The sequence below is a fragment of the Diadema antillarum genome, unplaced genomic scaffold (assembly GCF_040938485.1).
Source record: "Diadema antillarum isolate AM-2024a unplaced genomic scaffold, OU_Dant_1.0 seq00000693_RagTag, whole genome shotgun sequence".
In the NCBI taxonomy this organism is placed as follows: Eukaryota; Metazoa; Echinodermata; class Echinoidea; order Diadematoida; family Diadematidae; genus Diadema; species Diadema antillarum.
Genome location: NW_027271598.1, coordinates 3,859,266 through 3,871,930, shown reverse-complemented (window position 1 = coordinate 3,871,930; position 12,665 = coordinate 3,859,266). Strand labels below are relative to the sequence as shown.

The following is a 12,665-nucleotide window of genomic DNA, read 5'->3' as shown; positions in this document are numbered from 1 at the left end:
TGTGAAATTTACAGTTATAAATTTTGCACACTAAAACAACTACGCGTCAGTATCTTGCCTACTATGCATATTAGATATATTATTTATCAATGGAGACGGATAGGTTCGAAGAAAGATAGGTAATACATGTACAAGTAACAATACAACCTTTCCTGCGAGGCTATTCCTGATCTTCCATAACAATGGACACACCTTGTTGGTATATTATCCAGACCATGATCTCACCGAGACAGATTTGTTACCTGGAGCTCCCCGGGGGATGACAAATGATGACGTACTTGTCATATTGGGTCTGGTTGGGAGTGGTACATTGTTTCCTGTGACCATTCATTTCCTGCTCCGCCCCATATAATCATGAATGATCACCTTTCATTAGTCGTACATTCGCACCACAAGGCTCATCATAGAAAATTTCAAGAGCATCGATACAAATGAAGAGACATCGTGTAGACACAAAAATTTATGTTGTGGTAGGGCTATACCATCAGCATTATGAATACATAATTTATGTACAATGTCGTTATTGCCTTTTTACCTGGATGGTCCTACCATAGGCTACAAACAAACATCGTTGATATGGATGTACACAAAGGTTCAATGAAACAAAATGAACATCTAAAATAAAAAAATAAGAGCAGAATCCTCCGATTCCCTTAAAGTTATCAGGTCCAAGAATAATTGTCCACTGCCGAGATTAAATTTTAACTGCAAGTGAGGTGATTGGTAACAATCGGTTCTCATGACCACATAAAACTTTTGACGCTGTGAATGATGACAAAAATCATAAAGTTCTATATAGCAGGGAACGATATCTATTTCGCTTTTTATGAAAGGCTGTCTGATGTTCAGTTGGTCACGTGATCAACTGAATGTCACTATTATGCCTTTGTTTGCAAGTCTCGGACAAATTTAATATACAAGGACTGGAAATCTATTGTTCAATGACGTATGAAAGAACGAGAAAGCAAGTGACATCCTTTGAATTGCGAGACTGAAGGAAGAAGAATACTTTACGTTGCACAAGAACGTAATCTGCTTTCCTTCATTATTCGATTTTAAGAAAGAAAAAAATGATTAAAAGAACACCCCGAGACCACGAACGGAATCGATTCATATACAAAAACAGGTACATTATATATTAAACTATACACTCTACAACCCCACTACAAATTCTGCTCCATATTCAAGTGATTTCTAGCAAAATGTATAGAATAAACATATTTGTTAACTGTGAATCAAACACAAAAAAGTGATGAAAATTTTATAGAAATCAAGCCATAGTTTAGAAATTTATGGATTTATAAAGTTTCACATATACCATTTTCACGCAATAGTATAATACTGGTACATGAGTTACCACCACATTTTCAGTTTGCACAGTCTGAAGTTTGGCAAGATTCATTTTCGCGGTCAGTGCCTCGGCAACTACAAGTTCCCTTTTCAGGAAAATTAACATAGTAATAATAATCATTATGAACCTACAATAATTCAAAGCGGAAGTAAGATTCTGTATAATCACATTTTCTTTGTGCAATCATTCAAGAATGAACATTAAGCGGGAATTGTGAGGCGATGACATTTTTACTCTCAGTCAATTTCCATGGTAATGTGCTTGTGATCAATAGAATATTTCGTGAAACAACAAACATAATGACACTTTGAAATTTTATAACTTGAGGAAATATCTTTGTATAAACCTAAATAGTAACAAAGTGCGCATCCATTTACTGCAATAAACTTGATTTTGTTTCTCTTTGGGGTTCATGTACTCTTATTAAGAGAGAGAAAGAAAAAAAAACTAACTATAAGATGCTGCGTTGATTGCGTAGTATACTTAGCGAAAATCTCTCTCGCTGTGCCGAGAGAAAAATAAGAGTCTCGGTTTCCTATATATCATAACCAGAAATTTGCATGAGTATAATTTGACTAACAGTGACTGGCTGGTTTATAAAGGAGTGTACGTGAGGGGGTGATGTTTGTCAATCCGAAGGTTCGTAATTCCAGGTATGTTATCCAGGAAGTTCGTTAATCCATAAACGAAATAAGGTTCATTATTCCGAAGGGTCGTTAATCAGAAAATGAAATGAGGTTCGTTATTCCGAAAGTTCTTTAATCCGAAACTGAAATAAGGTTCAGTCAATCCAAGAAAGAGAAAAGGTGCGTACTAACGAACCTTCGGAATTATACGAATCTCACAATTTTTCGTTTTCGGGATTATTGAACCTTCGGAATTACGAACTATAACTTAACAGAGGTTCGTCGTACCATTATGAGTTGAATTCATGACCAGTAATCTTTCGCTGAAGGGCTAAACTATCAGAATTAAACAAAATGTTAATAAATGACACCGCAATTCAAATGCAGAAATAAAAATCACTATTTTGCTGATATGAAACATTAATTGTTCATGTACTGAATTGAGTAGTTGCAATTCTAAGTATTAAGCCAATCAGTTTCCACAAATTTTACTGTGAAGACAGCATTCAAAGCTTGAATAACACGGCATTGTGTGACATTATGGCTCGAACTCCGATCGAGGAAGAGTCCCAAACACTGAATCCATTGAAGGAACGACGGACCAGTAACACTTGAAATATCTATATAAATGTATATTTATACGGCGATATGCATTTAACTCCATTTTTAACTTAACTAAAAACAGAACAGAACCAAAGAGAGCAGAATTGTAAAAGCTTCATAAAAATTGGACAAAAACTAAGTTTAGTATTTTCACGAAAGTGTGACGTGGCTACAGAAACCACTTCTTACAGCCCCCTGTTGGTTTGTTCAGAGAGGAGAAAAAATGAGAGAAATCGTTTTATTGGTGGTTCAATTAGCAGAAACATCCTCTCAAGATTATTTCACAAAATATTCACATAATCAGTACATAACACATCATGGTAACATAAGCATGTAATGTATAACAATTACAAATTTGAAGCAGGTAGGTTCATAATATACACGTACGTCGAATGTTGTGGGAAGGAAATAAAGCACAGCTTGTTGAACAAGGTCCAAAAAATACAGAATACTATACGCAGATGAGTGCAAACGCTATTATATTTGAGAAGGAAGGAAGGGCTAAGATGAGAAACCAAAAGGAAGGCGGGGAAGGAAGAAAAACAGAGTGTTGCGAATTAGGATATAGGATATTCAGAGGGCAGTGCGAGTTTGGCATTATTGAAAATTACACAATTGGCTACAGAAGTATTACTGCATTTGTGAGTGTTACATAATGCATATATTAGCCATTTATTAAAGATCATTTATCGTCAATCATTATACCGTAGGATGCAATATGGATGAACTGGGGCAGACTTATGTAAATTGGCAAATTATTCCAAAGCATAGGACCAGATTAAATCACAGCATTTTGTGCAAAGGTGGTGCGTGTACGAGGCATATGAAACAAGTTTTGCTGACGAGTGGAGTAACTATGAACGAAACGGTTTTTTTTTCTTTAATATATAAAACTTAAAGTGCAGTTGGAGATTCATTCACGTAGGTTGAGACATTAAGGATCCAAGATGGAGAAGATGCAAGTCATATATTTTCAACGATTTGTTTTTCAAAACATATATCTCATCTACTTTACAGCATAGATCATTCCGCGTGACTGATTTCGCTGATTTATGAAAATACGTGAATTTTTCATATAGATTCCATGACTTTCTTACTGCTTGGCTGATTTAAATGAAACTTCAACAGTTCTGTTTACCTTTACTTTTATCGTAGTAATACATCAACTTGAACATGGCGGAGAATTTCGCTCTGAAGGCGTGATGGGCCAAACCAGTAAAACATGATAAAGGGATCTATGTCAGTTTGTCATCAAACACGTATACATTTATATTACATTGTATTGACTCAAAAAAAAAACCCAAACAAACAAACAAATAAACGACAAGAAATTATAAGTACCATGATTACAAGTCCATTTACAACTCCACGTTGAGATGACTATAACTCATGGCATGTCCAATGACAGCGAATTGAAGGCCACGGTAATATTTATTACTGGATTAATTAAAATCGCCTATTTTGATAATTTATATTGTTATAGTATAAAGGTTAAGAATATTTGCATTTGCGGACTCGGCCATGCATGATAAAATGAATCTAGATGTATTACAATTCAATTTTACTTCATGCAGTGTTAAATTGTTTCGTGGTGATTGATGACAATAATATAGTTTATTACTCGAGTTAGGAGCGTGTATAGGCCCTATACATGCCTCGGCATGCGACTGGATCTACACTGATGATTGAAATGATACTTGGACTTATAATTATACAACGCATCGGCCAGTAATGAGGGTCTTGTCTTCTATACGAAGGATCAGTTAAGGAAATAAGAGTCTAATGGTGTAAAGGGGTATACGAACGGGTGGCCAAGAATAACACCTTATAGGAGAAACTGCATGTAGCCAACATTAAGATCAAACAAGACATTCAACAAAGCCCCGTGGAAGGCATCTGGCAAGACTTGAGCTATAAGGTTTCCGCTTTTGATTTTTATTGGGGAAAAAACAAACAAACAAACAAACAAGCTGAAATGACCACATGAATAAGGAATGTAAACGGGCTCTCCAAACGCTCACACAATCGGTTGGAATGGTAGAAATATCAAGGATTGAATCTTGCTTTGATAATACCTATCATACAACGCATCATGGATGTCTCTCGAAGGATTTATATAGAGAGATTTAGGTTGGGTTTTCTTTTTCAAGTGAGACTTTGGTATGAAATCAATTCGTCTATTAAGTTCCCGACTTTTATGCGTGACTTGTGGGTATGCATCTACATGTATGTGATTTCACCTATACTAGTAACTTATCTTTGGCAATTTTCCTCCCAAATTTTACCGCCTTTTTCAAGTTCCACTTGTTATCACTTCTAATCTTTGACGTGTCGTCTGCGTCTGCAATGTTCAAGGATCATTAAACTTCCGGTATAATGGCCTGGATGAATTAATAGTCTCTTTCTCCCTAGAATCGGCAGACGTCTTCTTCCGCTTCCGGTGGCAAGAGCGTGGAGGCGCTTATAGCATAATACTGTATCATGCTACGCCCCACCCGCTTCTTCATCAATAGACTTGCCAAGAATGACAGATCATCTGTGACTATAATTATATCCAAAGTTCCTTTCATAAAGAAAACAACCCAGCACATCATACTCGGCAAATAACACATCATGATATTGTGGCAATTGTTTCTTTATATACGTTCATTCTATGTCTGCTTTTTTCCTATTGAGTGTGTGTGTGTATGTGTGTTTGTTTTTGTTTTTTTAATTTCTCAGTCTTCCTCGTTCAGCTTCTCCTTTTTGATTTTAAAGGGATGTATATAATATCATAGCTAATGTGGGGATTTAGCTTTTAACTTTTTGTGAGATACTTAGAAACCACTTAATGAAATAATGGAGAGCATACAATTCTAAGAGAAATTTAAAGTTTATTCAATTAAAATCAGCTTTGAAATGGCTGAGATATCCAAAAACAAAGTAAAACAAAGCGATCCTAATGAAAGATTTGTCCCATCTTTTATGATGATTGCTTTATTTTGAATAGCTCAGCCATTTCAACACCAATTTTCATCAAAAAATAAACTTTAAATTCCTCTTATAGAATTATGTAATCTTCCATATTTCATAAGTGGTTTCTAAACATCTAAAAAAAATCACCATCAAAAAAGGTTGGAAACCTGAAGCTCCATCTCAACCAAAACTGTACCATCCCTTTAAAGGACAGAGACAGCAAAACTAAGTTTTATGATCAATCTACATGAGAAACAAAAAAAAATTACAATACAAATATTCCTGACAATCAACTGCTTGATTTTACTTACAGTTTTAATCCAGAGCAATATTGAGCATCACTTGTGTACTCTCCAAGTGCCAACAGTTTCTTTGAATGAGTAATGTAAATCTTGGGGACAGCTCAACATTAGCTATATTTCCTTTTGTGTGGGGTGCACAATGAATAATGCTTCAAAAATGTTTCATGATTTCATTAAAAAGAGTGAAAATTATACGAAGTTTAACAATCTCATCATTGCTGTTAGGCATTCTAGAGAGCACTAAGCATATAGATTACATTGAAAACTGTATTGCTCCTGCATGTAAATATAAGAAAATTTTACAATAATTACCAACAAAACATGCTTTCTTTCATAAAATGCCTGATCTTTAAACAGCTTCATTCACACCTTTGAAAATGAAGCTTTCAAAGGTGTAAACACATGGAAATAGGTTAAGAGAGAACTGTATGCATCTGTATCCTTGTGTATAACATTTAAGAAAATATCATCTATGAAAAAAAAAATTTCTATGCCAAATAAAATCCAGCCTACTCTACCGTCATGCATTCTTCATTGAAAATTTGGAACAGGATTTCTATTTGATGTGTCAATTAGTATGTTTTCAGTTCTATTTTCCTTTTGGCAAGTGCATGAAATTAACTACGATATTGTGTATTGTTGCTTATCCATTACCAGTGGACCTAATTATTGGTTCTGAACACAATATGTGAAATAATGAAAATGCATAGATGTGTGAAATGCATAATGTACACATTGTATCATCCTTCCATTGTACATTGTGTGCAATGCGAAAATGAAAGATGCTGCTCTGAAGATTGTATGTGCAGTGATAGCTTCATGAAGATTTTGTGGTGGTAACAACTACCTGGTACATCCATGCACATTCCATGTCAGATATCACACACGCACAGAACCACTAGATTGAAATCATACATGTGTAATAACCATCAAAATTATTGATCGAATCATCCTCTACTGTTAAAACATAATCATAGGCACACTGTTTTTGTTGTTTTTGGGGTGTTTTTTACATGAGTGGCATAAAGCATTTGACCTACCATGACATGAAATGCTTATGATAGAATTTTGTCATAAACCTGAATCTCTTGTGAAATATGGGAAGTGCGAGGTAAATAAATTAGAAAACATGTTGCACATTTTCACTTGTGCTCTCTCTCTCTCTCTCTCTCTCTCCTTTGTATTGTTACAGGCACAATTTACCATTTGCAGATGAAACAAAAACTCAGAATTAGTGCTTTAAAATAGTTCTAAAATGTGAGTTTGGGATAGAAACAACCACTGTAAAAAATTGAATCCGTGTAATCGATGTTAAGTATTGTTAAATGCACAAAATGTGAACAATAGTTATGATAAGAATGCTTCCAGACTTAACCGTCTACAGTTATGGTTTATTGAGAAAAATACTGATATCTCCTTATATTTTAGGCTTTATTGCCAAAATTTTTTATGGTAGGATGTTTTGTGATACAACAGATCTACACATATGCATCAAATGTGATATCTTGAATACTTTTTAAATCACTGCAGAAGTCAGAAATTAATCCAGCGTCATCAGAAGTCCTTACTATGAATTTCTGTAAACTAAACAGGATCTTTCAGAAAATATGCAGTCAAATAAATCGGAAAAGATCAACAAAATTTTGAAATGAAATCAAGCAATGAAAGTCTGTCACACTCTGAACATCAGTAAAACATACAATATGTAGTAGCAGGTGAGTAATCCAAACATATCAGATGTCTTGATCAGCAATGTTTGACTGCAGTGAGACAAATCTAAAAACTATACCAATTGGTTTTGTCTGCTAAAAAACTGATAGTATCTTAATGAGCATTGGTCAAAATTCATGTTATTTTTTTCCCCTCTTGATTTTATTGATTTCATCACTTTGTTTTGCTTGTGATTTAAGAAAGATACAAAATAATGAATAAAATTTTGGGTCCACTAAAAACTTCTTTATGCATTCCAGTTTCCCCTTTTCCACTTTTAGGTAAAATTTTAGAATTAACTGATTTACTCCAATCTCCAATGCATAAACAAGAACAGCTATCAATCAATTTATCTCCAGATAGAATATCAAAGAACTTGTTTCTGGCAGGAAAGAGTGATACATGCCATATTTCATGAACAGCATGAAGAAAGACGGAGAGCACCAATAGTGTGTAAGGTCATAGTCATGTGATCAAGACCTTTTTTTTTTTCATGCCTCGATACCACTTTCATACAACTTATCAGGGCATGCATGCCTACATTAATTTGCGGAGTACACATTAATTTAATATTGCCACATATTATTAAAATTATCGTAGAAGCCACATTTTTTTTTCCTTGGGTTGATCATATTATCACTAATAGCACATAAACCATATGTTATTTTAATAACCTCAGAAAGTTTTTAGGTCATGTCTCGAAGAAGTTACAACTGTGTACTTACTCTTTGAATGTACATTTACACTTTATTGCTCATAATGTATTTGTATTAAATACAAAAGCTTTTTTTTTTAATGTACTGTAGACCTAAACTTATTCTGATTGGATACCAAAACAAGACCACAGACATGTAAAAAACAAGCATAAATGCTAACATCATTTAGATACAATCATATTTTATTACCACTTCAATCACAATGTTGTCTACTTACAAGGGAAATGCATATACAAAGGGAAATACAAGCATGGAATAATTACAAAAGAATTATGTGATATTTTCACAAACATTCCAAGCTCCATCTTCACTTGAATAGATATGTTACTTGCTCATAACATTTACCCAAGAGTGATAGAGAAAGTGGGGTAAATCAAATGAGGGGACCAGACTGATATGAATTTACATTTAGAGAGAAAGAGATATCTATATTCTTATACTGTTGGAAATTATTGATGAAAGGATGGTTCTCCAGTTTAAACTGCCCCTGAAGAATGACTCTCTTCAAATCTTTATAATCTCAATGTGAAGATTGTAAGGCTGAGACACATAAAAGCCATAGATTACCATGGTTTTGTTTAGTGTTTTTTTTTTTCATAGATCTTGGGAGTGATGTGTAACGTGTCAAAAAGTGTGAAAGACATTAATGCCTTTGAATGCAAATTTGATGATGCAGTTTGAAACTTTGCCATCCTAACAAGGGAGTGATAGGATGATAAATAGACCTTCTATTATTATCATGTACAAATGAATTTTTGTAATCAACAACGATCTTTACTGTGCAGTTAACAAGTCACATACCACAAACTGCTTTATACAAAGAACTCACCCATCTTCAAAGACCACCTATCAGTGTAAAGAGCACTCTCCACACAGGGATATGAAAGTACCCCCTCTATGTTCAATATCAAGAAATTGCTACTTGAAGTTTTTCCTATATCCTAGAGTAAAAATTGATATTTAGTTCAGTTTCATGTCTATCAAAAGGAATGAGACAATTTTCATGACTGTCTTACAAGGCATGCCCCTCAAACTAACCAAAGACAGCTGAAAACAACCGAACCATTCTAGGTAGTCATGCTTTCAAATTCTTTCCAGACATTGTTTCAATGTCCTGTCACATGAATCCAGATACTGTTGGGTATGGCTACGCCAAGTGTTTCTATTTATTGCTCCCTGTGACTAACTAACCAAAAACAATGGAATGAATGTTCAACACAATGTTCTGGAACTAGCCTCATTCTCCACACAACACATTGTTTCATAGTCCTGTTAAGGGCAGACATACAATCTTGGGCATGCCTGTACAGGATGCTTAATTCCTTCCTGCCAGAATGTATTGGCAAGCACAATAAAAATACTGTGAACACAAGTTTTGCTCTGTGTACAGAGTGTAGTAATGGTCTGACGACACTGAATACTCATGGAGTTTTATCCCTGTAGTCTACGTCATTGATCATTGTACACAGCTGACGATGTATACGGCATATGTACTAAAAACAAAAAAGACATTTTCTTTCTTCTTTTTTTTCCCACAACAGCTGGAGCTTGATAAAGAATAAAAGACAGGGGTCATTTTGGAATTTTCTTAAGTAGCCTATCAGACTGACAAAGCATTATACATGTTGTATGAGCTACCAGAATACTGACATCACTGTCATGAACATTAGCTATTTTTTTTCTCTTTTTTTTTTAAATTCATTATTTGATATCTTCAGGATGGTAGGTACATGTAAATCAGACCTGGACCATTTACAACCACACCACATAAAATAGATAGGTTTTTGTGATGATAATTCTGTGAATGAACGCATAAAGAAACGCCAACTACACACATTCCTTTTCTACTATAGTGCAGTGTGAGGGTCTCTGAATATCAAAAAAGAAGCTGAAAGTGATAAAAAGCATGTGGTACAAAGCTTTAGTGATTCTCTCTATGCTTTGCTTGTTCTACACTTTGTATCCCTGAACATCAATTTCTGACTCAAATCTTTACAAAAAACAGACGGAGATGTCCTCAAAGGCTTTCCATAACACAAAAGACTGAACTCACATTATTTCCTTCATCCATTCCTTTTTAGGACAAAAAAAAGAGAATATTAAGTTAAAAAATTGTGGATGAAAAGAGATGACATTGTTGTTCCTCCCCCGCCGCTCCCCACCAGGTAATTTCAGGTATCAAAGGATCCCCATCTTCCTTTCATACATGGCATGAGGGTTTCCCATCGCCTCTGAGTTACCAGGAACTGCAGGTAAAGAAAAGAGGGACAATATGAAATGAGATAATTAGCGCAACCATGATATCACATCACCATGGGATCACAACACAAGAATTCACTTATTTGGTCAGAAGGGGACAGGTTTATGGTGTTACGTCCAGAGCTCTATTTTGTCTTGATGACATTTTTACATATAACAGCAACATGTATCATATTTAGCATTCCACTGACACTCAAGTCCTGTAATACTCATGTAAGACATTTCATGGATGTATACATATACAATTTGTATATAAAATAATATCTATATCATATATCATATATCATATCATATCATATCATATCATATATCATATGAACAATTCAAAAATATGATTTTTTTTTTGGATGTCCAAGAATTTTAATGTAAGATATTTATAGGATTTATTCACATGAAGAATCATTACTTCAGAGTACTTGTTCAGACCAGGCCTAATGAATATTTCAAGGTCAAAAACTGGAGGATGTAGCATACATATATAATACAAAATTCTTCCATGCAGTTAGAATAGAAACAGCTCAAGTTACTGATTCAAGGCAGAACTTCTTTAATCTTGTATAAACAGCCATGCACAGATAGTGCAACTTATTCAGTGATACGGCAACAAATTCCAGCACTTCACAGGTGAATATTTACTATGAAAATATTAACATAAAAAGAAAAGGGAAGAAGAGTGGATTGAAAGAGGAGAAGAGTGCAAAATATTGGACAGACATGACACACCAGTGTTTCTGGTTGGTACATTGTATAACCAACAATGTACTACATTTTGTCCAAGAGCTGGCTTCTACAAGGCCAAAAGGAGTATAGCGCCACCTTGTGATAACTACTGTATAGTTGTTGGCTCTGTGACCAATTCTGAGCTTTTACAAGAGCGGGCAAATCGCCTGCTCTTCTTTATCATCTGGTATTCTGCAAAGTAAACTCTTATCCACAATGGATTGTTCATATAGCTATGAAACAAATAGATGGTAAAATTTATGTCCTCACGGCTTAATTTTAGCTGTTCTCCCTGCTTCTGCCTTTTTGTTTGTTTTTTGTTTGTGTGTTTTGGTGTGTTTGTGTCATTTCCACTGATCTGTCTTTGTTTTTCCCCGACTTGCAAACTCCCTGAACAAACTGAGTGATGTGTACACTCATGACTTGTTCGGCCATCGTCCTGTGGTAAATATATATGACTTGTGAGCTCTGTGTCATACGCGTAGGTAGAAAACTGCCCTCATGACACAGTCCATTGCACTTTCTGCAATGTCATTTTTGAGCCTGAAGCAGAAGTGCACCAAGTGAGGAGGATGTTGGTAAACCAAGGCACCTGTGTCATAGCAAGCAGCCAGGACTGCCAGCCAGGGGGTGGAGATGGTGCACAAAATGTGCTGGCAAATAAATAAATAAAATAAAAAAAATAAAAATAAAAACAGAACAACAACAACATATATATCTCTGGGATTGGGAGAAGATTGATAGTTGTTTTATGCCAAATTACATTTGCACTAACTAGACAAGTACTTCTACATTTGCACTAACTACACAAGTACTTCATATCAGAAACTGACTATCAAGTATCATAATAATGTACAACTGATTATGATGATAATAATAACAAAAATTAGTTTTCAAATGCTGTGATCCTTGCTATCAGCATTATAATCATACTTCAACCCATCAATAACAATCGTGAAGATAAAACATCCTGAAGGACTGTTGAAATTGTTATCAAACATTAATTCTCATTTCAGTTTATGAAAGCTAAATTTAGTCAGGATTAGTGGCACATGTTCATGGATACTTATATTAGTTGGTGGTAATGTTAACCCCCGAAGTGCAACAACTGTGGGTATCCTGTGGAAATCAGGGCAGGAGATTGCCAAGCAATCCACAAAAAGTTCATTTCATTGGCTACAAAGCAACCATTCTTATCTTGGTATACATAGTACACATGAATTTCCTGTTTTCACACACGAAGGAGTAAAAACTGACATTGTAAGTTCTGCATTTGTTCCTGAAAGTTTTGTTGCAGCAGCTATCACAAGGATTAGCACAAGCTGAAGTTGATCTGTAATCAGTGTATCATAAAATGTAGTATGGGTTTGAACGCTTTATTAAAAAAAAAAATGTTTCAGTCAGTAGTATATAAAAACTACAG

The 12,665-nt window shown here is 34.8% G+C and overlaps 1 protein-coding gene across 1 annotated transcript in view; it reads right to left on the bottom strand.

Moving 5' to 3' along the window:
* Positions 1 to 10,420: 10,420 nt before the first annotated feature.
* The window catches only part of LOC139737465 (proteasome maturation protein-like), a 71,129-nt gene continuing 68,884 nt past the window's right edge, over positions 10,421 to 12,665 (bottom strand). The window contains exon 6 of the mRNA XM_071648141.1: positions 10,421 to 10,509. Coding sequence (XP_071504242.1) covers positions 10,442 to 10,509 — 68 coding nt within the window. The 3' untranslated portion in view covers positions 10,421 to 10,441. The remainder of the gene's footprint in view (positions 10,510 to 12,665) is intronic.